The sequence below is a fragment of the Triticum dicoccoides genome, chromosome 6A (assembly GCF_002162155.2).
Source record: "Triticum dicoccoides isolate Atlit2015 ecotype Zavitan chromosome 6A, WEW_v2.0, whole genome shotgun sequence".
Taxonomy (NCBI): domain Eukaryota; kingdom Viridiplantae; phylum Streptophyta; class Magnoliopsida; order Poales; family Poaceae; genus Triticum; species Triticum dicoccoides.
The window spans coordinates 409,153,073-409,179,183 of NC_041390.1; the positions used below are offsets into that span (position 1 = coordinate 409,153,073).

At 49.0% G+C, this 26,111-nt stretch overlaps 1 protein-coding gene across 1 annotated transcript; it reads right to left on the minus strand.

Moving 5' to 3' along the window:
* Positions 1 to 21,825: 21,825 nt before the first annotated feature.
* Positions 21,826 to 26,111, minus strand: LOC119319230. The gene is made up of 6 exons (XM_037593716.1): positions 25,771 to 26,111; positions 25,171 to 25,204; positions 22,791 to 24,342; positions 22,585 to 22,681; positions 22,430 to 22,490; positions 21,826 to 21,910 (listed from the first exon to the last, which is right to left on the minus strand). Exons 1-3 carry the CDS (start codon positions 25,923 to 25,925, stop codon positions 22,987 to 22,989), a joined length of 1,545 nt encoding a protein of 514 aa, XP_037449613.1. The 5' UTR covers positions 25,926 to 26,111; the 3' UTR covers positions 21,826 to 21,910; positions 22,430 to 22,490; positions 22,585 to 22,681; positions 22,791 to 22,986.

Genomic DNA, 26,111 nt, shown 5'->3' on the forward strand with positions numbered 1-26,111 from the left:
CCCCCCTGGTGCTGCGTCCCCGCCCGGTGCCACGCCGGATCTGGCCGCCCCTGGGTGTGCGCCCGTTCGGGCTGGGCGCCAGCGCCCGCACACCCGCGCGCCCGTTATGCCCCCTGGGTCACTGACCGGGTGGCCCCACGGCCCAAAACGTTTTATTTAAAAAAAGGGAATTAGGAATTAAAAAAATATATAGATAAATAATAAAAATAACTAAATAAATAATAATAATTAAATTAATTAATTAATTAAGGAATTAATTAAGTTAATTAATCATAATTAGATTAACCTAATTAACTAATTAGTTTAATTAAACAGTAGTTAGATTAGTTAAACAGTGATTAGCCTAAACAGTCTATGACCAGTGGGTCCCACACGTCAGATTGACCAGTCAACACCCCTGTTGACTGCTGACGTCATGCTGACGTCAGCAAACACTATTCTGGATAATGTTAATTTAAATAATTAAATAAAATCAGAAAATGATTTAAATCTTTAGAAAATCATATCTTTTAATCCGTAACTCGGATGAAAATACTTTCTACATGAAAGTTGCTCAAAACGACGAGACGATTCCGGATACGCAGTCCGTTCGTCCGCCACACACCCCTAACCTATCGAACTCGCAACTTTCCCCCTCCGGCTCCTCTGCCCGAAAACGCGAAACACCGGGAATACTTCCCGGATGTTTCCCCCCTTAACCGGTACCACCTCATACCACGCTAGGGCACCCCTAGCACCATTACTTGTCTTGTCATGCACCGCCATGCTTATGTTTGCATTATATTTATTGTTTCTTCCCCCTCTTCTCTCCGGTAGACTACGAGACCGACGCTGCTGCTGCCCAGTTCGACTACGGAGTTGACGACCCCTCTCTCTTGCCAGAGCAACCAGGCAAGCCCCCCCCTTTGATCACCAGATATCGCCTACTCTTCTCTATACTGCTTGCATTAGAGTAGTGTAGCATGTTACTGCTTTCCGTTAATCCTATTCTGATGCATAGCCTCTCATTGCTGCTACAGTCATTGATACCTTACCCGCAATCCTAAATGCTTAGTATAGGATGCTAGTGTTCCATCAGTGGCCCTACACTCTTGTCCGTCTGCCATGCTATACTACTGGGCTGTGATCACTTCGGGAGGTGATCACGGGCATATACTATATACTTTACACTGTTACATTACTGGTGATACTGTTTGGAGATGGGGGCTGAAGGGGCAGGTGGCTCCATCCAGGTAGTGGTGGGCCTGAGTTCCCGACGGCCCCCGACTGTTACTTTGTGGCGGAGCGACAGGGCAGGTTGAGACCACCTAGGAGACAGGTGGGCCTGGCCTTGTTCGGCATTCGCGGATACTTAACACGCTTAACGAGATCTTGGTATTTGATCTGAGTTGGCTACGAGCTTATACGCACTAACCATCTACGCGGGAGTAGTTATGGGTATCCCGACGTCGTGGTATCAGCCGAAGCACTTCAGACGTCAGCGACGGAGCGGCGCGCACCGAATTGGACTGGAACGCCACTAGGCTAGGTCTGCTTTCGGCCGCCCTCGCAACGTGCAGGTGTGCTATGGGCGATGGGCCCAGACCCCTGTGCGCTTAGGTTTAGACCGGCGTGCTGGCCTCTCTGTTGTGCCTAGGTGGGGCTGCGACGTGTTGATCTTCCACGGCCGGGCATGACCCAGGAAAGTGTGTCCGGCCAAATGGGATCAAGCGTGTTGGGTAAGTTGGTGCACCCCTGCAGGGAAGTTAATCTATTCGAATAGCCGTGATCTTCGGTAACAGGACGACTTGGAGTTGTACCTTGACCTTATGACAACTAGAACCGGATACTTAATAAAACACACCCTTCCAAGTGCCAGATACAACCGGTGGTCGCTCTCCCTCAGGGATACGAGGGGAGGATCGCCGGGTAGGATATGCTATGCGATGCTACTTGGAGGACTTCGACCTACCCTCTTCGGCCTGTTGCAAGACGAAGGTGACCAGAAGCGTAGTCTTCGATAAGACTAGCTATCCCCCCTTATTTTGGCATTCTGCAGTTCAGTCCACTGATATGGCCCTTTACACATATACCCATGCATATGTAGTGTAGTTCCTTGCTTGCGAGTACTTTGGATGAGTACTCACGGTTGCTTTCTCCCCCCTTTTTCCCCCTTTCCCTTCTTTCTGGTTGTCGCAACCAGATGCTGGAGTCCAGGAGCCAGACGCCGCCGTCGACGACGACCCCTACTGCACCGGAGGTGCCTACTACTACGTGCTGCCCGCTGATGACGACCTGGAGTAGTTTAGGAGGATCCCAGGCAGGAGGCCTGCGCCTCTTTCGATCTGTATCCCAGTTTGTGCTAGCCTTCTTAAGGCAAACTTGTTTAACTTATGTCTGTACTCAGATATTGTTGCTTCCGCTGACTCGTCTATGATCAAGCACTTGTATTCGAGCCCTCGAGGCCCTTGGCTTGTATTATGATGCTTGTATGACTTATTTATGTTTTTAGAGTTGTGTTGTGATATCTTTCCGTGAGTCCCTGATCTTGATCGTACACGTTTGCATGCATGATTAGTGTACGATTGAATCGGGGGCGTCACAAAATCGATAAGGCAGTCAAGCATCTTCCTATTGACAAAGCACCGGGACCAGACGGTTTTAATGGGTGTTTTTTGAAATCTTGCTGGGAGATAATCAAATTTGATTTTTATGATCTTTGTCAAAGCTTTTGGGAAGGCAAAGTTTCTTTGGATTGTCTCAACTCGTCCTTAATCACCCTCATACCTAAAAAGCTAAACCCTACCACAGTGAATGATTTTCGTCCCATTTCTTTGCTCAATTGTTGTCTGAAGTTGCTAACAAAGCAGCTAGCCGATCGCCTTCAAAAAGTTATTCTCAAAATCATTCATGAGAATCAGTACAGATTTATTAAAGGTAAATCCATTCAGGACTATTTAGCTTGGGCTTTCGAATAGATTCATCAATGTGAGCATTCTGGCAGAGAAATTGTTCTCCTAAAACTAGATTTTGAAAAAGCCTTTGATCTGGTGGAGCATGATCTGATTTTTTCTATGATGGAAAAATTGGGGTTTGATAACAGATGGATTCATTGGGTCAGATTGTTATTGGCCTCTGGACATTCCTCGGTGCTGCTGAACTCTGTTCCAGGTAAGGTGACCCGATGTCGCCTTTATTGTTTATCTTAGTGGTGGAGTTATTGCAATATGTGATTAATAATGAGTTTACTAAGGGCAATCTAAGCCTGCCAATCCCGCGACAAGGTAAATTCCCCATCATTCAATACGCGGACGACACAATCATTATTCTCCCAGCCTGTAAGGAACAATTAATTCTCCTCAAGCAAATTCTTCAAGATTTTGTTCTCTCTTCGGGTCTGAAAATTAATTTCCAAAAATCTATTTTGGTGCAAGATAGGTAAAATGCCTTTTACTTACCTTGGCCTCCCACTCGGCACCACCAAGCCTACTATGACTGATTTACCACCTCATGTGGATCGAGTGGAGAGAAGACTGTCCAACACATGCTCTCTCCTTTGTCATGCTTCCAGGATAACTTTGGTCAACTCTATTGCTACTTCTATGATCAACTTTGCTATGTGCACGCTGCAGCTCAATGCAGTTTTTTTGCAATACTTCGATAAAGTGAGACGCAAATTTGTTTGGACTAAGAAGAATGAGCAAGGTGAATCTTGCAACTCTTTGGTTGCATGGCAAAGAGTTTGTTGTACCAAGGCACATGGGGGGCTTGGTGTTATCAATATCAAAGTTTAGAATCAGGGTCTCATGCTCAAATTCCTTGATAAATTCTTCAACAGGGATGATCTACCATGGGTAAGACTCATATGGGACTCTTACTACCCAAACTCTGTCCCTCACGCGTCTCCGATTTGTGGTTCTTTTTGGTGGAAACAAATTTGCAAGCTAATGCCAATTTTCAGAGGCATATCTTCTCCGTTGGTTGGTAATGGTAAGAATATTGCCATGTGTCATGACAAATGGCATGAGGTTCCTTTGGCTGATCGTTTTGCATGCCTCTTCTCTTTTGTCATTAATGAGGACTGCTCGGTGGGAGAATTCTATGCAGCTATTGATTGGTCGGACATGTTCCACATTCCCCTCTCACCAGAAGCGTCCGAGGAACTTTAATCAGTGCTTACATTTAAGCCGGAAAGTCTAAATCACTCGGATGCAGTGGATTCTTGGACCTATGTCTGGGGGCAAGCGTATCTTCCCAAAAAATTCTATGAGCACTGTCATAAAGACATTGTGGCGCCGCCTCCATTTTCTTGGATATGGAAGTCAAAACTACACATGAAACTTAAGTTTTTATGCGGTTTTTGCTGGCAGACAGATTGAATACTAGGAATATGCTCAGAAGGCGACACTTCAACACCAATAATGGGTTCAATTGCGTCCTTTGTAGCTCTGGGGTGGAAGAAACTATTGAGCACTTAATTTTCACGTGTCCCTTCAGCTCTTCTTACTGGTTGAAGGTGGGGATCGATTGGAACATGAACCACTCCAGAATAGAAGCCATCCAAGCTACCAAACGATCTGTTAACGGGGAACTCTTCTTTGAATTGGTGGGGATTGTGTCTTGGAATATCTGGAAGGAAAGAAACAATTTTATTTTCAGGCATATACCACCATCTTTGGCAGCCTGGAGAGAGAGAACCAAGGAAGATCTCCTTTGGCTCAAATTTAGAGTGGACAAAGCTCATTGGGACTACATAACTTTATTTGCCCTATCTTTGTAACTAAATCCCCTCCACTGATCTTTTCAGTCTCCCTCTCTTTTGGGTTAGCTCCCCTTAGTTGACACTAGCCCTTCCCTCCTTGAGGGCTCTCCCTCAAGAGCATGTACATACTATGTAACTATGTTTTGATTTAATTCAACACAGTAGGAGCCTCTCCTGCTGTTTTCAAGGTCAAAAAAATAAAGAAAGAGAGGTTTTCACATATAAATATACTATCTTGGACATCTTTTATGATTGTGAGCACTCATTAAAATATGACATGCTAAAGAGTTGATGTTGGACTAGGAAGACAACGTAATGGGTTATGTTTTCTTGCATCTGAGATAAATTATATTGTCATGGATCATCCAACATGTTGAGCTTGCCTTTCCCTCTCATGCTAGCAAAATTCTTTGCACCAAGTAAAGATACTACTCGTGCTTCCAAATATCCTTAAACCTAGTTTTGCCATGAGAGTCCACTATATCTACCTATGGATTGAGTAAGATCCTTCAAGTAAGTTGTCATCGTTGCAAGCAATAAAAAATGCTATCTAAATATGTATGATTTATTAGTGTGGAGAAAATAAGCTTTATACGATCTTTTGATGTGGAAGAAATAAAGGCGACGGACTGCATAATAAAGGTCCATATCACAAGTGGCAATATAAAGTGACGTTCTTTCGCATTAATATTTTGTGCATCCAACCATAAAAGCACATGACAACCTCTGCTTCCCTCTGCGAAGGGCCTATATTTTATTCTTGTCTATTACTTCATGCAAAGAGTCACGGTGATCTTCACCTTTCCTTTTTACATTTTATCCTTTGGCAAGCACAATGTGTTGGAAAGATCCAGGTATATATAGCTAATTGGATGTGAGTTTTCATGAACAATTATTGTTGACATTACCCTTGAGGTAAAAAGTTGGGAGGCAAAAACTATAAGCCCCTATCTTTCTCTGTGTCCGATTAAAACTTCATAACCATAAATATCGCATGAGTGTTAGCAATTGTGAAAGACTAAATGATGGTTGAGTATGTGGACTTGCTGAGATGCTCTTATATTGACTCTTTCCTATGTTATGATAAATTGCAATTGCTTCAATGACTGAGATTATAGTTTGTTAGTTTTCAATGAAGTTTCTGATTCATACTTGAGTATGTGAATGAATTGTTACTTTAGCATAAGAGATCATATGACAATATATATATATATATATGTTGTTGTTCTAAGAATGATCATGATGCCCTCATGTCCGTATTTTATTTTATCGACACCTCTATCTCTAAACATGTGGACATATTTTTCGATTTCGGCTTTCGCTTGAGGACAAGCGAGGTCTAAGCTTGGGGGAGTTGATGCGTCCATTTTGCATCATGCTTTTATATCGATATTTATTGCATTATGGGCTATTATTACACATTATGTCACAATACTTAAGACTATTCTCTCTTATTTTACAAGGTTTACATGAAGAGGGGGAATGCTGGCAGCTGGGATTCTGGGCTGGAAAAGGAGCAAATATTAGAGACCTATTCTGCACAACTCCAAAAGTCCTGAAACTTCACGGGAGCACATTTCAGAATATATGAAAAATATTGGGCGAAAAAAGTACCAGAGGGGGGCCACCCACCGTCCACGAGGGTGGGGGGCGCGCCCTACCCCCCTGGGCACGCCCCCTGCCTCGTGGGCCCCCTGATGGCCCTTTGATGCCCATCTTTGGCTATATGGAGTCTTTCGTCGAGGAAAAAATCAGAAGCAAGCTCACGCGACGAAACTCCGTTGCCACAAGATGGAACCTTGGCGGAACCAATCTAGGGCTCCGGCGGTGCTGTTCTGCCGGGGAAACTTCCCTCTGGGAGGGGGAAATCATCACCATCGTCATCACCAACGATCCTCTCATTGGGAGGGGGTCAATCTCCATCAACATCTTCATCAGCACCATCACATCTCAAACCCTAGTTCATCTCTTGCATCCAATCTTTGTATCAAAACCTCAGATTGGTACCTGTGGGTTGCTAGTAGTGTTGATTACTCCTTGTAGTTGATGCTAGTTGGTTTACTTGGTGGAAGATCATATGTTCAGATCCATTATGCATATTAATACCCCTCTTATTATGAACATGAATATGCTTTGTGAGTAGTTACGTTTGTTCCTGAGGACATGGGAGAAGTCTTTCTATAAGTAGTCATGTGAATTTGGTATTCGTTCGATATTTTGATGAGATGTATGTTGTCTTTCCTCTAGTGGTGTCATGTGAACGTCGACTACATGACACTTCACCATTGTTTGGGCCTAGAGGAAGGCATTGGGAAGTAATAAGTAGATGATGGGTTGCTAGAGTGAAAGAATCTTAAACCCTAGTTTATGCGTTGCTTCATAAGGGGCTGATTTGGATCCATATGTTTCATGCTATGGTTAGGTTTACCTTAATACTTCTGTTGTAGTTGCGGATGCTTGCAATAGGGGCGGCGGGAGGATGGACCCCAGGCAGGCAACAGAATCCGGATCGTTTTCAAAAACAACGGGGCCAGCATCGCCCCTTAACCCGGCTCGCGCTTGGCCGGGTCGCTCAACCCGGCCAAGCCCTGTGACCCGGCCGAGCTCTGCAACCCGGCCAGACTCCTCAACTCGGCCCCAACAACCAGGTTCAAGACTTCCCGAGCAAGCCAGCGCCGCCCTTGGCGTGTTCTCCAAACCCGTTCGAGGGTCAGCGGCCGTCCCAACCCAGCCGTATGATGGGACGAGTCTCCACCAACTGATGACCGAAGCCACAGTACCCCGCCCATGCCTCTGGTCAGCCGAACGAAGCAAAAGTGCCTCTCACCTACCCGTTGACCAAGGCTAGCGTAGCAACAGTGCACCCGACGTGACCCATGACGCCAACAAGCGGCGAGCTGACGGAACGACACTGTAGCCGACTCAACTCGGCCACGCCCTTACGATCGACAAGGTGGTGCACAGTGCCCCCTAGGCGCATGGGGCCCGCGCCCGGAGAACCCGGCGAGCCCTGGTACCCGGCGGGTCCCAGCGCCGGGTTCCCGGAAACTGACAACCCGGCCCTATGTCCTTATAACATTACCCTTGTATCCCTGGGGGTTGACATAAAACCCCCCAGGAGCCCCATACATGCGGGCAACCACCTCATTCACACAGGCGATCACACACACACACACACACACACACACACACACACACCTAGCAAGAAACACCTGAGGAGAGGGAGCAGCCTAAGCCTTGGCCAGACCTCCTTCTTCCTCCATACAGCTCTAGGAGCAGCTCTGTACTGTTACATATAAACCACACTCGGCAGGACTAGGGGTGTAATCTCTCCGGAGAGCCCCGAACCTGGGTATGTCTTGCGTCCCGGGCTCGCTCATGCCAACCTCACCTCTGGAGCCCACATGTGCCCTCGAGCCTCCTCCTATCTTTAGCCATCCCTTGGCATTTGCCGTGCGCCCACCACGACAATTGGCGCCCACCGTGGGGCAGCTCGAGGTCCTGGCCGGGAGCATGCTTCAGACGGGGATCTTCTTCGACTTCGACGAGCCCGTCACGCTGGCGGACGACGTCATCGACGCGCTCGCCGCCTCCTTCGCCACGTTGCGCATCTCTGACGCGCCTACGGACGACGAGTACCCCCGCGAGGTACTTAGCTTTTCCGACTCCCCGCTCCCCATCAACGACGACGCTCCCACTGGTGCGATGGACCTTTGCGTGGAGGTTTTCGTTACCGACATCGATGCCTCCTCATTGTCGAGCGCAACAAGGAAGGCCGCCGAAGCTAAGGCCGCGGCGGATAGGGCCGGCTCGCCCAACTCGCTGCGCGCCATGATTCAGAGCCTCCACGTTCTCATCGGCACCGACATCGACGCCTCCAACATCGCCGAGGTCTGGACTCGCCTCAACGACGATCACCAGAGCCTGCTGGACCTCACCGAGACACTCGCCGCCACGCAGTGTCGCCTCTACTCCGCCCAACTGGAGCGTGACGCCGCCTACGGCTTCACACCTACCACCCCTGAGCCAAGCCGGGTCGCCGACGTGCGAGCCCGGGGTGGCGCGATCGGGCGTGCTTTCGGCGCCCTCCCTCCCGTCTATGAGACTCCCGTGAAGAACATGCGCGCTGCCTAGGTGGTCGCGGTTGGCCTGGACCAGCTCGCGGGCGAAGAGCTGCAGGACCGCCTCAAGAGGGTGAACGACCTCCTCGTTGCGGCTAACGCGCAGCAGGACCGTCTCAACCAGCTCGCCTCGCCGGCCAGCTCCGGCTCCGTCCGAGTCGCTGGATCCGGCGACAACCAACACACGACGTCTTTACCACCCGGTGAGGCACACTCCAGCTGCACCCGGACCCAGCGCATCCCCGCCCCAATTGTCGTTGGCGGCTTGGCGGACGAGCCGGCCTCCGAGGACCGGCGCCGCCTCGACCCCTTGCTCCAACACGGCCGACGTCCGGCTGCAGGCGACCCGGCCCCCCGTGGCGCGGTCACCGACTGACTGGGCCCGCGTGCCATCGACAACGCCGACGCTCGTCACTACCTCGACCGACTCGCCCTCTCCCAGGAGCTAGAGGAGACCGGCCCCATCAGACCAGTGTACTTCGGGCCACGCATCCGGGGCGAGCCCTTCACCAAAGGGTTCACGCTCCCTCGCGACACCCCCAAGTACAATGGCATTGTGAAGCCGGAGGACTGGCTCACCGACTACACGACCGCTGGAGGCAACCACTGCATCGCCGTGCGCTACGCGCCTCTCATGCTCCTGGGATCGGCCCGCACCTCGTTGAACAGTCTGTCGGCCAGCAACATCAACACGTGGGTCGACTTCGAGCAGGCTTTCGTGCACAACTTCACCGGCTCCTACAAGCGACCCGGCCGCCCCAGTCAGCTCGCCATGTGCGTGCAGGGGCCGGCGGAAACTGGCCGCGAGTACCTCGCGCGCTGGACCAAGCTCCGGAACAGCTGCGAGGGCGTCCATGAAGTCCAAGCCATCCAGTACTTCGTCAACGTGCCAAGACGGCACCCTCCTCAAGCACAAGCTCTTGCGCTCCGAGCCGGCCACCATGGCTGCGCTCATGGTAACGATGGACAAGTACGCCAACGCCGACTCCGCCATGAAGATCCAGGTGGCGCTGGACGAAGCCGGCAAGGCAAAGCCGGTGCCACCTCTGAAGCCTGCCGACGAGGGAAGCTGGCAGCAGCACAACCAGCAGAACAACAAGCGCAAAGCCGATCAACCGGCTCAGCGCTATGACAACGGGCTCATCACGGCCGCCGAGCAGGCGCCCGCGGCCGACCCAGCCGCCAAACACCGAAACACCGGCAAAATGACATGGCAACCCGCCATGACTTTCGAGGAGATGCTCGACGCTCCCTGCAAGCACCACAGCGGCGCGAGGCCGTCTACGCACACGCTCCGACAGTGTGCCATCACCAAGCGCATCACCAGGGGCGACATCCCACCGCCTCCGGCTTCGGCTCCAGGAGCAGGGCAGCCGCCTCCGCCACCACCTCCAGCCGACGGCGCGATGCGCGAAGACCCCTACCCGGCCCAGAACGCGACCTACGTCGTCTTCACTAGCCTCGGCGATGACAAGCGCAGCGAGCGCCTCCTTTGGCAGGAGGTGAACACCGTCATCCTGGCCAAGACGGAGTACATGCATTGGTCAGAGCGCCTGGTCACCTGGACCCGGGAAGACCACCCGGGTCGTTATGCCAAACCCAGGTGGTTACCCTCTCGTCCTCGACCCCACCATCGTCGCGCCCCGGTGCACGTGCAAGTTCTCCCGGGTTCTCGTCAACGGCGGCAGCAGCATCAACATTCTCTACCGCGACACCATGACCAAACTCGGCCTCCAGGCCAAGGACCTGGAGCCGACCCAGACGATCTTCCATGTCGTTTCCGGCCTCTCCTGCTCCCTGATCGGCCGGATCTGGCTCGACGTCCTGTTTAGCGACAGCAGCCACTTCCGACGCGAGCCGGTCTGGTTCAAGGTGGTGGACCTGTCCAGCGCGTACCACGCGCTACTGGGTAGGCCCGCACTCACCAAGTTCATGGCGATCCCCCACTACGCCTACCTGAAGATGAAGCTGCCGGGTCCAAAGGGCCTCATCACCATCACCGGCGACTACCGAAAGTCCCTGGACTGCGCCCGAGACGGCGTCAAGCTAGCCGAGTCACTGGTGATAGCTGAGGAGCGGCGCCAACTCGACCGGATCGTCACCTTGGTCCAGGAGGCATCAGCCAGTCAGATCCCGACCGAGGAGACGGCTGCTGAGGCCGCGTTCAAGCCCTCCAAGGAGACCAAGAAGGTGAAGCTGAACCCAGAAGACTCCAGCTGCAGCAAGTACATTGTCGTGGGCACCTGCCTCGACAGCAAATAGGAAGGTGAGCTCGTCGACTTCCTCCGTGAGAATCGGGATATTTTTGCATGGACCCCCAAGGACATGCCGGGTATCCTAAGGAAGTACGCCGAGCACAAACTCCACGTCCGCAAGGACGCCAAGCCTATTCGTCAACCCCTACGATGCTTTTCCGAAGAGAAGAGAAGGACCATTGGTGAAGAGGTCGCCAAGCTCTTGGTGGCCGGCTTCATCATGGAAGTATTTCACCCCGAGTGGCTGGCCAACCCAGTCCTCGTCCTGAAGAAGAACAAGACCTGGCGCATGTGTATCGATTACACCAGCCTGAACAAGGCCTGCCCCAAAGACCCGTTCGCCCTCCCGCGGATCGACCAAGTCATCGACTCCACCATCGGGTGCAAGCTCCTATCCTTCCTGGATGCTTACTCCGGCTATCATCAGATCAAGCTGGACCCGGCCGACGCCCTGAAGACGTCCTTCATCACGCCTTTCGGGGCGTATTGCTACATCACCATGTCGTTCGACTTGAAGAACGGCGGCGCCACCTTCCAGCGCTGCATGCAGAAATGCCTGTTGCCGCAACTCGGCCGCAACATCCACGCCTACATGGACGACATCATGGTGAAGACCAAGCAGCAGCTCACGCTCCTCGACGATTTGAAGGAAACCTTCGCCAACCTGCGCGAATACAAGGTCAAGCTCAACTCAAAAAATACGTTTTTGGCATCCCGACCGGAAAGCTACTCGGCTTCCTCGTCTCGGAGCGCGGCATTGAGGCGAACCCGAAGAAGATCAAGGCCATCGAGCACATGCGCAAGCCGGCTCAGCTGCGCGAGGTCCAGAAGTTCACCGGCTACTTGGCCTCGGTCAGCTGGTTTCTCAGCCGGCTGGGCGAGAGGGCCTTGCCCCTGTATCAGCTGATGAAGAAGATGATGCCGTTCGAGTGGAACGACCAGGCGGACGAAGCCTTCCGGGATCTCAAACGCATGCTCTCCACCGCACCGGTCCTGGCCACACCGGCCGAGAAGGAGCCGATGTTGCTCTATGTCGCCGCGACCTCGCGGTCGGTCAGCACGGTGATGGTGGTCGAGCAACCAGAGAAGGACAAGGTCCAAGCCGTCCAGCGTCCCGTCTACTACCTGAGCGAGGTGCTCTCCACCTCGAAGCAGAACTACCTGCACTACTAGAAAATGTGTTACGGCGTGTACTTCACCGCCAAGAAGCTGAAGCAGTACTTCCAAGAGCACGTCATCACCGTGGTCAGCATGGCCCCTCTTGGTGAGATCATCGGGTGCCAGGATGCCTCTGGCCGGGTCGCCAAGTGGGCGCTCGAGCTAGCCGGCCACACCATCTTCTACGAGCCCCACACCACGATCAAGTCCCAGGCTTTGGCCGACTTCCTCGTTGACTGGACCGAGACCCAGTACCTGCCGCCGCCGCCGGACTCGACGCACTGGCACATGCACTTCGACGACTCGAAGATGAGACTCGGCCTGGGGGGCCGGCATCGTGCTGTCCTCCCCCAAGGGCGACCGGCTCAAGTACGCGCTCCAGATCCACTTCGCCGCCTCCAACAACGTCCCGAGTACGAAGCCCTTGTGCACGGCCTCCGGCTGGCCAAGGAACTCGGCATCCGGCGCATCCTGTGCTTAGGCGACTCGGACCTAGTGGTGCAACAGTGCTCAGGAGAGTGGGATGCGCACGACTCCAACATGGCGAGCTACCGTTTCCTCATCCAGAAGCTGTCCAGATTTTCGCGGGCTGCGAGTTCCTCCACATCCCGCGCGCAGAGAATGAAGCGGCTGACACGCTAGCCAAAATCGCCTCGTCCTAGCAGTCCATTCTGTCTGGCGTCTCCCTCGAGAACCTACACAAGCCATCCGTCAAGCCGTCTCCGGACTCCGAGTACATCCATCTCCCAGATGACCCGGCCGCGCCTCAACCCGGCCCGGGGACTACTCCAACCGACCCGGCCATGCCTCAACCCGGCCCGGGGACTGCTCCGACCGACCCGGCTGCGCCTCAACCCAGCCCGGGACTGCTCCAGCCAACCCGACCACACCCCAACCCGGCCCTGGGGCCGCTGAACCCGGCTCGGGGCTGACACCCCAGAACCCGTCGTGATGGCCACCCTCACCAGGGTCGCGGCACCATCCTGGGCCCTGCCCATTTCAGAGTTCCTAGAAAACAGGGTCCTCCCCATGGACGAGACCGAAGCTCGGCAAGTACAGCACCGAGCGTCCGCCTTCAGCATCATGAACAACGAGCTCGTCAAGCGCAGCTCCACCGGCGTGTTCCAGCACTGCGTCGAGCATGACAAGGGCATTGAGATCCTCTTTGACATACACTAGGGCGAGTGCGGGGACCACGCCGCCTCGCAGTCCCTGGTGGCCAAGGCTTTCCTCCACGGTTTCTACTGGCCCACGTCCCTCGAGGACGCAGAGTCGCTCGTCCTCAAGTGCGAGGGATGCCAACGCTTCAGCAAGCGCAACCACCAGTCGGCGTCGACACTCCGGACCATCCCGATCGCCTGGCCCTTCGCGGTCTGGGGACTCGACATGGTGGGGCCCTTCAAGACTCGACATGGTGGGACCAAAGGAAAGCACTTACTGGAAAAGGACTCTTCCAGGTGTTGCACTTAGAGTAACGTACCGCGCCGCTCCCGGGCAATGGTGCGGTCAAGCTCCTCCAGCGCCTTCTCCAGGTCGGCGACCTTGGCAAGGGCCGCCTTCTGCTCGGCGTCCTTGTCCTCGGCCACCTTAACGTCCTGCTCGCGGAGTCGGGTCTCCCTCTGTCGGGTCTCCTCCGTCGTGGCCACCACCACCTTCAGGTGCTCCACCTCGGCCTGGAGCTGCCCCTTATCGTCGGCCAGCTTGCCGCGCTGCTGGTCCGCCTCGGCAAGGGCATGCTGTGCCTCCACGACCTTGGCGGCCTCCGCCTTGAGGCGCTCCACCTCGGCCTCGAGAAGGCTCTTGTCGCCCGCCGGTTGCTCCCGTAGCCGGTTGGCTTCATCAAGCGCCTGCCGGGCTCCCGTCGCCTCCGCCTTCGCCATCTCCACCTCGGCCCCGAGCCGGCCGACGTCTGCGACGAGACGGTCATAGCGAAAACCAGCCCAAATCAGACGGGTCCTCCAAGACAGCACCTCGGCTGCAGAAGAAAAAACTCAGCGACAAAGTACTGTTTTAAGATTCGACCCAACTGCTACGCAGTTGGCCCGAATCTCGGGGGCTACACCCAGTGGGTGCACTAGCGCGCCCCCATTAGAAAAGAGCATGAAGGAGAAATACTTGTCGCGACGCGGAGCTCCTCCTCCTTGGCGGCGAGCCTCTCCTTGAGATGCCGATGCGTCTCAAGGAGCCGGTTGAAGACGTTGACTCGATAGGAGTCAAGTTGCTACAAGAGGAAACAATCAGCGCAAGACAGCAAGATAAGATTCGACCCAACTGCCACGCAGTTGGCCTGAATATCGGGGGCTACACCCAGTGGGTGCGCTGACGCGCCCCCACAAAGAAGAAAACGATGAAAAAGAAAAGGCAGAGCGCAAACGAAAACTTACAAAGAGAGCGCGCTCCAGCTCCTACGTCGCCTCGACCTCGGCCTGGGCGAAGGTCTGGATCCGGTCCATCCGCCCTCGCAGGCGACGTGTCACGGCGGCCATCGCCGCCTCCTCCTGGGTCAAAGGTCCGAAGGGAACCTCGCTGGTGCCGCTCCGTGACGGCCACGGCTCGGCAACCCGGCGTCCTCCGGCCCTGATCGCCAGGGCGTGCCCTCCACTGGCCGCCTCCCCTGAAGCCGGTGCCTTCTCCAGCGCCCTCCCCGGCACCGATGCCGGCTCGGTGGGCGGAGTGGCTTGATGCCCCACCATCGGTGGCGCCTAGCTCGTTGGCGTCCAGGACGCCCCCTCTGGCGCCGCCCGCGCCGCCTCCACCAAGACGGCATCGCCGCTGCCTCCATCAGTCCCCTCCTGCTCGACCACGTTGGTCCACGGCGGGGTGTCGTCCTCGACAACCACGACCTCCCGGTCGAGGTCCATCGCGTTCGCACGACCGCCTTGGCCGTGCTCCCTTGCCGACGCCGGCACGAAGACCATCGTCGCCACCATCGTCCCCGCTGGCATCTCCGGCCACGCCGACTCCTCGCCGGCTTTCACCCACGCCACCACGGCACTGACCCAGGCCTGGGTTGACGCCGCCTCCAGCTCTGCCTCGGCCCGGTTCCGATCCCGCCAGGCCAGGCCCTCATGTAGGATCAAGAAGTAGATGTGTCTAGAGGGGGGGGTGATTAGACACTTAATGCTAAAGTTGCAATTTTTAAGCTTTTTCGGTTTAAGTGGAGTTTAGGCACAATTTCAACACACACAATACATATCAAGCAAGCATGCAAAGAGTATATGAGCAGCGGAATGTAAAGCATGCAACTTGCAAGAATGTAAAGGGAAGGGTTTGGAGAGATCAAACGTAATTTGAGACAGGGATGTTTTTCCCGTGGTTCGGATAGGTGGTGCTATCCTACATCCACGTTGATGGAGACTTCAACCCACAAAGGGTAACGGTTGTGAGAGTCCACACAGGGCTCCACCCACAAAGGGTAATGGTTGCGCGAGTCCACACAGGGCTCCACCCACGAAGGGTCCACGAAGAAGCAACCACCCACAAAGGGTCCACGAAGAAGCAACCTTGTCTATCCCACCATGGCCATCGCCCACACAGGACTTGCCTCACTAGCGGTAGATCTTCATGAAGTAGGCGATCTCCTTGCCCTTACAAACTCCTTGGTTCAACTCCACAATCTTGTCGGAGGCTCCCAAGTGACACCTAGCCAATCTAGGAGACACCACTCTCTAAGAAGTAACAAATGGTGTGTAGGTAATGAACTTCTTGCTCTTGTGCTTCAAATGATAGTCTCCCCAACACTCAACTCTCTCTCATAGGATTTGGATTTGGTGGAAAGAAGATTTGAGTGGAAAGCAACTTGGGAAGGCTAGAAATCAAGATTCATATGGTAGGAATGAAATATCTTGGTCTCAACACATGAGTAGGTGGTTCTCTCTTAGAACATATGAGTTGGAATGGTGTATGCGTTCTGATGGCTCTCTCTTCGAATGAAGAGGAGGTGGAGGGGTATATATAGCCTCCACACAAAATCCAACTGTTACACACAGTTTTCCAATCTCGGTGGGACCCAATCAACAAACTCGGTCGGACCGAAAATGTAAACCTAGTGACCGTTAGAGATTTTCGGTGGGACTGACATGCAACTCGGTAGGACCAATATGTTTAGGGTTTGGGCATAACGTAATCTCGGTGAGACCGATTACACAAACTCGGTGAGACCGAATTTGATAATTAGCTAACCAGAGAGTTGGTCAGGCAAACTCGGTGGGACCAATTTGCTCTTTCGGTGAGACTGAAAAGTTACAAAGGGGAAACACTGAATTTACATTGCAATCTCGGTGGGACCGATTCGCTCTTTCGGTGAGACCAAAAAGTTACGAAAGGGAAACAGAGAGTTTGCAATCCCATCTCGGTGAGACCGAGATCCCTATCGGTAGAACCGAATTGCTAGGGTTTGGCAGTAGCTAATGACAAGTGAAACTCGATGGCGCCGGATAGGAAGAATCGGTAGGACCGAGTTTGGCTTAGGGTTTAGGTCATATGTGGATATGGGAAAGTAGTTGAGGGTTTTTGGAGCATATCACTAAGCACATGAAGCAAGAGGCTCATTAAGCAACACCTCATCCCTCCTTGATAGTATTGGCTTTTCATAAAGACTCAATGTGATCTTGGATCACTAAAATATAAAATGAAGAGTCTTGAGCTTTTGAGCTTGAGCCAATCCTTTTTCCTTAGCATTTTAAGGGTTCCACTTTCACATCCATGTCACTCCATTGTTGAACTTATCTGAAACATGCTAGATCGAAATGTTAGTCCAACAAGAGATATGTTGTCATCAATTATCAAAACCACCTAGGGAGCACTTGTGCTTTCAATCTCCCCCTTTTTGGTAATTGATGGCAACATACATCAAAGCTTTAGATAAAGATATAAAGAACAGCAAGTAAAGATTTGGAAGGACATGTAACAAGCATAGGCTCCCCCTACATGTATGCACTCATGTAAATATGAAATATAGAGGCATGTGAAAGCATAACCATGACAGAGTAGGCAATGTGTTACATGTATCTTGGCCATATGCATCAGAGCAAAAGATTATCAAGGAAAATACCTTCATGCTCGTGAGTCCTTCTTGCAAACAGTATGTACATAAGCAAGAACTCCTCATACTCATGATTTTGATGCATATACTTACCTTGTGGTCTTGAGTTGGCTTAGGATGGAATGAACCTGCACAAACAAAGTTAGATAACACAGGTACATCCACTAGCCAGAGCAAACAAAAGAAACCACAAGAATACCAAGACTGGGATGACATGTAGAGAGTGAGTACAAGATACCACATTGGATTCAACATGTCCCCAAGAATAAAGATATGCAATGAATTTGACTGATTTCTTTTCCTTAGGTGTCTTGCTCCCCCTGAATCGTACATGGGATATTGGGAGAAGATAGGAAACAGAAAATCAGAGCTGAAAGATATTAATAGAACTTAATTCAAATGAGTTCATATGAACATGTCTTTCCCCTAAAAAGACATGTGGCATCTCTCCTCTTGAACATCAAGCATCTGGGATCCTTGAGTATTCTCTCCCCCTTGGAGATTTCTTTCTCCCCCTTAATATATGGAATCCTTGAGTATTCTCTCCCCCTTTGTACTTTCTCCTTTGTAGGTGATAAGCTTTTGATGTGATCTCTCTCTCTCTCCCTGATGACAAGCTTTGATGTGATCTCTCTCTCTCCCCCTTTGACATCAATTTCCAAGAAGGTTTTTCCTGGAATCCGTCGAATAGGTTTGGTCCTTGAGATTCAGTACAAAGCAGAGAATAAAACTGTGATGCTTGTAGAGGACAAGATTCATTGAGTGGAGCTGGATCAGAAGAAATATAGAATATGTGGCAAACTGTTTTTCCTGTTGCGAAATCGGTGGCACCGAGTGGCATGTTTCGGTAGTACCGAAGGGATTCGGTTGGACCGAAAATGGCAATTCGGTGAAACCGAGTTCATCACAGAAATAAACACTTGTCACCTTAGCTCACTAGTCAAGTAAGATCTCACAAAGATTTGCAATGAATTAGCTGAAAGATTTGCAAGGAATTTGATGCAGAAATATGCAGAACAAAAACCAAAAAGAAAAAAGTGAAAGTTTCTAGATGAAGTTTTTTTTGTTTGAAAAAGAGGGAAACAAATATGCAAGGGACAAATGCAATAACTCAGAGAAGAACACAAGAGAACTTCATCTAGAATTGGGTGGTGACATAGTCACCTATGTTAGAGTATATTGACTTAGGAGTCAAGTGAGGACACTTGATCGTAGGTCATACTCATCGTTTTAAGCTCAAAATGGGGTTACCATTTTTCGTTTAAGCATCTTGATGTATTCTCACCTTGTTAAGTTGCTTTGACTCATGTCTGGAGTAAAGCTTCTCTAAGATGGAATAACATACCTTGGGTGGTGGTGTGGTTCTTGCTCATGTAGTTGAACTTGTGTGGGTGCTCAAGGTTGATGTAGCTCATCAAGAGTTGGGAGCACCACTTGGAGTTTGAGTTTATCTACCTACATGGGTTAGTTCTTGCAAGGAGGAGCACCTGTGTATCCAAAAATGACAATCATGAAGCTTAACATAGAATTTGTCAAAGGATATGTTTGAGTGGTTTTGTGCTTCCTTGTCTTCAACCACTATTGTGTAGAGTCTTGGTCTTGTAGAGATTGCTCAAAATGTGAGTGAGTCGCAATCTCATGGAATTAGATTCAACCAAGCACCTACATGGGTTAGGCAACATGCAAGGTGCAAATATATCCAAGACATAAGATAGTTATCATAAGAGATATATCATGGATTAGTCATCTCATGTCTTGCATGTATCCAATGGAGTTTCTACTCCAAGTTCGAAGCATCAATGATGTTCAATTCTCCTCTCAACCTGCAAAACACTTTCTCATCAAGTGGTTTAGTGAATATATCCGCTAATTGCTTGTCGGTGCAAACATGCTTGAGATTGATGTCACCCTTAGCAACATGATCTCGAATGAAATGATGACGAACTTCAATATGCTTAGTTCGAGAATGTTGTACAGGATTATGACCAATTTTGATAGCACTTTCATTGTCACAAAGCAGTGGAACATGTTTCACATAAATCCCATAATCTTTAAGAGTTTGGGTCATCCAAAGTAATTGAGCACAACATGAACCAGCGGCAATGTATTTCGCTTCGGTGGTGGATAAGGATACCGAGTTTTGTTTCTTGGAAGACCAAGACACAAGAGATCTACCAAGAAATTGACAAGTACCCGAAGTGGACTTTCTGTCAACCTTGTCTCCGGCATAATCCGAGTCAGAATAGCCAACAAGATCAAAAGAAGACCTCTTAGGATACCAAATGCCAAAATTTGGTGTATGGATTAAATATCTCACTATCCTTTTCACAGCCTTAAGATGACAATCTTTAGGAGCAGCTTGATATCGTGCACACATGCACACACTTAGCATAATATCGGGACGTGAAGCACATAGGTATAACAATGAACCAATCATAGAGCGATAAACCTTTTGATCAACCGGTTCACCATCTTTGGTTAAATCATTATGTCCACTAGTAGGCATGGGTGTAGACATACCTTTGCATTCTTGCATATTGAACTTCTTGAATAAGTCCTTGGTGTACTTTGTTTGAGAGACAAATGTACCTTCCTTAGTTTGCTTGATTTGCAACCCGAGAAAGAATTTGAGTTCACTCATCATAGACATCTCAAACTTCTCTGACATTAGCTTTCCAAACTTTTCACTAAAGAGAGGGTTAGTTGAACCAAATATGATATCATCAACATAAATTTGGCATACAAATAGTTCTCCATTAACCCTTTTAGTAAAAAGAGTAGAATCAATTTTACCAATTTCAAAACCGCTTGTAGTAAGGAACTTGGTCAAGCATTTATACCATGCTCTAGGAGCTTGTTTAAGACCATAAAGAGCTTTGTGAAGTTTGTAAACATGATTTGGTTTCTTAGGATTGATAAAGCCGGGAGGTTGTTTGACATAAACTTCCTCCTCTATTTCACCATTTAGAAAAGCACTTTTAATGTCCATTTGGTACAAGGTGATATTATGGTGATTAGCATAGGCAAGTAAGATGCGAATGGACTCAAGTCTAGCAACAGGAGCATACGTCTCACCATAGTCCATACCTTCGACTTGTGTGTACCCTTGGGCGACGAGACGTGCTTTGTTGCGAACCACTTGTCCATCTTCATCTTGCTTGTTGCGAAACACCCATTTGGTACCAATGATGTTGTGGTTGTTGTCGGGCTTCTCGACCAATGTCCAAACTTGGTTTCTCTCAAAATTATGTAGCTCTTCATGCATAGCATTTATCCAATCTGGATCTTCCAATGCTTCTTCAACCTTCATAGGTTCAATGCTAGAGATGAATGAATAGTTTTCACAAAAGTTAGCTAAACGAGTCTTTGAGCGAGTGATTCTCCCGGTTTGTATATCATTGAGGATTTGCTCGACGGGATGATCTTTGGCAATTCTTGCTCGAACTCGTTAGAGCTTTTGCTTGGGTCTTCGTTGAACATCTTCTTCATCTTGTTCTTCTTCTTGGCCTTCTTCATTGTTGACGTCGTCGTTCTCTTGTCGTGGTGGAGAAGGAGGTTGTTGATGTTCATCTTGACGTACTTCCTCGTTTTCTTCATCTTGGTGTGTCCCACTTGTGGATGCTTCCGTGTCGATTCTTGGTTCACCTTGTCGTGAAGTAGAAGCTTTCACTTGGACGGATGAAGTACTCTCCTTTACCTCCGTTGGACGAATTTTGCCAATGGACAAGTCTTGAATTGCTTCTGAAGAGTCTTTGTCTCCTACATCAATTGGCAATTGCTCTACTTGCGAGCCATTAGATTCATCAAACTTCACATCTACCGTCTCTTCAACCTTTCGGGTGAAATTGTTGTAGACACGGTAAGTGTGAGAGTTTGAGCCATAACCAAGTAGAAAACCTTCATGAGATTTAGGAGCAAACTTTGAACGACGATGCTTATCAAGAATGTAGCACTTTGAGCTGAATACTCGAAAGTATCCAACTTGGGGTTTGTTACCGGTGAGAAGCTCGTATGCCGTCTTCCGAGTAGCTTGTGAAGATATAAGTGATTTGTTGCGTGACAAGCTGTCTCAACCGCTTCTGCCCAAAAGTGCTTTGGCGTCTTGTATTCATCAAGCATCGTTCTTGCCATTTCGATGAGCGTCCAGTTCTTTCTCTCAACAACTCCATTTTGTTGAGGTGTGTACGTAGCCGAGAACTCGTGTGAAATCCCTTCTTCGTCAAGAAAGGTGTCCACATTTGCGTTCTTGAACTCCGTTCCGTTGTCACTCCGAACCTTCTTGATCTTCACATCAAACTAATTTTGAGCCTTCCTAGCGAAGTTTCTGAAGATCTTCTGGACCTGCGACTTGTCATTAAGAAAGAACACCCACGTAAATCTTGAAAAATCATCAACTATAATATTGTGCACTTAAATTTTTTGGTTTAATAGCACACAACTTGCATCTACAAGGGCTTTTAGTTCTCCAGTCCTGGTATTATCGATGGAACTAATGAAAGTGCTTCGGCAAACTTGCCCTGAATCTAGCACTCCAGTTAACCAATTCCTCCTGCTTGTTGTCCCTCAGGTTGCAACTAAAATAGCCCCTCTCCTGCCAAAAGGAAGGTAGTTATGATGATCTTACGTGATTAACACATGTTATAGGTTAATGCACTTCTTTATGCACACAAATCTACTCACGGACACAGCGGAGAGCACTGAAAAGAACAACAACGCTGCCTGTCCGGTGGCCTGCACTTATTTACTACTCCCTCCATACCAAAATGTATATCTTAACAATATGTACTGGGGCTGACATGCAACCCATGGCAAATACGTGTTTTCTAAATTTAGGCCCGTCAAACATTTTTAGGTTCACTATCAATGTATAAAGAATACTGATAACACCAAACTGATACTGATAGATCTCATGAGATACGCTTTCACAATGTATTAATAGTTTCTATTTAAATCAGTACATTTCAGAAAGAAAAAAAATCGATGGCCAGTATATCACGAGATACAAGTATTTGGAGACGAACTAATCACAAACTCGCAGATTAGCGTAGGCAGGATTCCCGGTAGAAAAAAAATGCAGAAACAAGTCACCAAGTCCCTATCTGTAATGCACCTGCAGAGCGTTGTCACAATGCACCTGCTAGGTCATTAGCCTCTTAACTTGGTCAATGCAACTGCGGAATGCAAGGAATTAAATATATTATTATGTGCAACTCAAAGAGAATCATACTGTACATGCAAGGACGGGAGGGCAGGAAAGTAGACAACCTTCTCGGCAAATTGGGCAAGATGCGTTCCACGGCATGCACTAGAATGTCACCCTTCAGGTTCTTATTATCTGTTACATTCAGCAATTCTCTAGTGTCTAGCAAAGGAACAAGAAGCCAATCAGCTTACTCTCGACTTCACACATGCAACATATACCTGAGAAGAGTAGGACAACAGAGAAGCTACAATGATACCCCGCAACGTACCTTGTGGACCTTCAGAAACCAAGCCCCCTCCAAGATAATGTCTGGTGAGCTCTTCCACTTCGCCGTTCTCTACAAGTAGCCATTTATCCAAAATTTGTCCAATGAGCATGTGGGCTGCTGTTGAAGTTTCATCACAGATCTCGGAGAGATCCTTAGAGTGCACTGGCGTCTTCAAATGATTGGTATCAACAGCCTCCTACAAAGCAAGGTTGTCTCTGTAATGTGGAGTGGCTCCAGAGTTTTCAGTTCCTTCACATGGTTTCCTGAAAACCTCCTCTAATTTGGAACCTAGATGTTCAGCTTCTTGAACATGATGTGCAGCTCTGGTAGATTCAGCCGAACAACACTCGTCCATATCAACAACTTTGGGTGTACTATTCGAAGAACAAGGCTCATCCATATGCTGCTCAAATTTATAGTGGAAATAGTTGGTCTCAGGGAGTATGAAATCATTATCCCCAGTGCAGTTGACACTCCCTAAGCTCATCAACTTGTCCGCGTCTGAACAGTCATCGGTATCATAATATGCCAAAGCTCTGAGTTGACTGCTTACATTCAATACAGAATCTACTTCAGCATTCTTCCTTCGTTCTGTCAGACAGGCACTTTTACATTGAGAAATCCGATTTATAAAGGCTATGGCTTGATGGGCCTCATCTGGCAAATCACCTTCATCAGATTCAAACAAGCATTCTAACAAGTACTTCCTCAAAGATACTCTAAATTGCATCTTTCGAAATTTAGGATCTGGGTCCAATATGGGACGCAGCAATTTTAGGTCATCATGCTGGAGTTTTGGAAGCAACCAAAGAGCATTCAGGATATCATTTTGCAAAGACACTGTTTCTTTTGAAAAGGGGAAGTACTCTAACTGAGAAATATCCATGGATCTCAACTTCTGCTTCCAGTATAGGTTCACCACTGACATGGCCTTTGCTAATCTCTTTGGCATGTAACCTTCCTCAATACGCGCTATAATCATTTTGCATCTTTTCCTCACTATTTCAATAAGATGCCCTCTACTGGAAGACCGAGGCACATGCCAGAATTTCGGCATACATGTTTTTCCTATGAGCTTCCTGTTCACTGCAACAAGAGCTTGGTCAGGAATCCCATCAAGTCTATCCAAAGCTTGGTTGATAGATGACAGAAGCAGTGGTGACACAGGTGTGACAAGGCTCAACGAATCAGATTGGTAGCTGCCAGGATTTCTCAAAATTTCAGACAACTCAAACATGATGACATCTTCATGATCCAGCTTGGCTAAGTAACACGGAAGATGGTATGTTACAATTTCTCTTAACAGTGGTCTAGTCTTATTAAAACTACAGTTGGTGCGGCTGATGATTTTAGCCACTGATTGAAGTGCTCCATTGCTTAACTTATTGATTGTGCTATGCATAATGTTCAGACTTTCTGGACTCAATGAGCCATCTTCCCCTCTTGGTAAGTTAAGAAGCCTGAGACCATCCTGAACCAAGTGATGGTTGTGGCCACCGCGCTGCAGACCATAACTTTTTGCAACATTGGCTGTCACTTTTTCGCAAGACACCTGAAAGAAAAGTCCTTAAGTCATACGTATATATCTCTAAAAAATAGCATATTTAGGGAAGCATGAACTGAACAATGGAACTAATGCAGCCGAAGTTGCTATTGAGGTGGCTTGTCAGAAACCACATGTCAAACATGTTTTGTATTTGTTGTAATATCATAGTAAGTAAATAAAATTACAACGCTAGGAAATTTTGTCAATGTGACTAGAATGTAACCATGCCCATAAATCAAGAATAGTATGGTAAAGTTCACATGATATGCCATATACAGAAGATCCCAGCTAGACAACACCCCATAGGGCATTATTTACAATAGTTCTAATCATTCCACATTATAAAAATCAAATTACTGAATATACATCTGAGTTGTTTAATGCTACCTCTGTTCCTAAATACGTCTTATATTTAGGAACAGAGGTAAGTAGTAACATTTATACGAAGCCAAGTGTCTCGTTTGATCACTTACATAGAAATGTTGTCTAGTAACTTGTAGCTGTACAAATTGTATATCCATTACATATTTTTCTTTTACATTAACATGAGTACATGTTGAAGGGGAGCCTTGGCGCAGTGGTAAAGCTGCTGCCTTGTGACCATGAGGTCACGGGTTCAAATCCTGGAAACAGCCTCTTACAGAAATGTAGGGAAAGGCTGCGTACTATAGACCCAAAGTGGTCGGACCCTTCCCCGACCCTGCGCAAGCGGGAGCTACATGCACCGGGCTGCCCCTTTTTTTATTAACATGAGTACATGTTAGCCCGAACGGAAATAGATACAAGCTATATAAGGTATAACCTGTAGTTATTCTTACAACAGCAAGAACTTACTTCGTCACTACGTATATCTGATTCAGCCAAGAACCTGTATATAACCACAGAAGGATAGCAATTAGACTTTCTTGTTACTACATACAACCGGTTGCAACTGTTGGCCAAAGAAATGCAGGCATCTTGCCATCTGGGGATTTTTTTTTTCTTTCAAAAGACTAGGGTCTATATCATCTGAAAACCGACATTGGTTATTACTCCCTCCGCCCCATAATCTAAGACGTTATTACAACCAATATAGAAAAAATCCAAGATCTTATTACAACCAATATGATTATGGGACCGAGGGAGTATTTTTCAATAACATGCAGGACAGCATACATGTAAATATATTAAGCAGGGAGAAAGCTAAACCACCCGGAGACGGAAACGACATTATATGCAACATACGTTTAAGCATCGAACATAAAAGATTGTAGAGATGAATCACTTTCCCTAAACCATAGCGGCAGCAAATAGAATTTCCATTTAGATTGCCACGACCAGCATGGCAGTGTGATAAACTGCAACAACCGTTGTCGCTATGAGCAACATCCAGAAACAAAAGGAAAACCGAATCACAGTACTATCAGAAGAAATAAGGAAGTGCCGCAAACCTACGCATCAGCCAAGAACTTTGGTCGCTTCAGTCGTATGTTGCAGCCATCCGATTTGGGAGTCATCGACTCCAACCACCTTCGTTTCTTGTCGACCAGGACCACCTGCTTCCGAACAAGCGACCATAGCCTTTTGCCATCCTCGACGGAGAAGTCCATCACAGGGCTGTCCGCTTGGTCGGGACGATTGTGGAGATGGTAAGAGGAGGGAACCAAAGCAGGGAGAGAGATGGTGGTGGTGGGTAGTAACGGCTGGAGAGCCTAACGGACGGCGAGGGAGCTCCGGTAGTTGGAGCCGCCAGCCAGGTGCCCTCGAGAGAATCCAGAGACCGGCGAGTTGGGTTG

Bases quoted from the DNA above. Each gene is read 5' to 3' on its own strand.
- LOC119319230 (XM_037593716.1), bottom strand. From the start codon at position 25,925: ATGGACTTCTCCGTCGAGGATGGCAAAAGGCTATGGTCGCTTGTTCGG. The intron at 25,205-25,770 runs GTAGGTTTGCGG...GGTTATATACAG, and splicing joins CCAAAGTTCTTGGCTGATGC to GTTCTTGGCTGAATCAGATA. The intron at 24,343-25,170 runs GTAAGTTCTTGC...CTTTTCTTTCAG, and splicing joins CAGATATACGTAGTGACGAA to GTGTCTTGCGAAAAAGTGAC.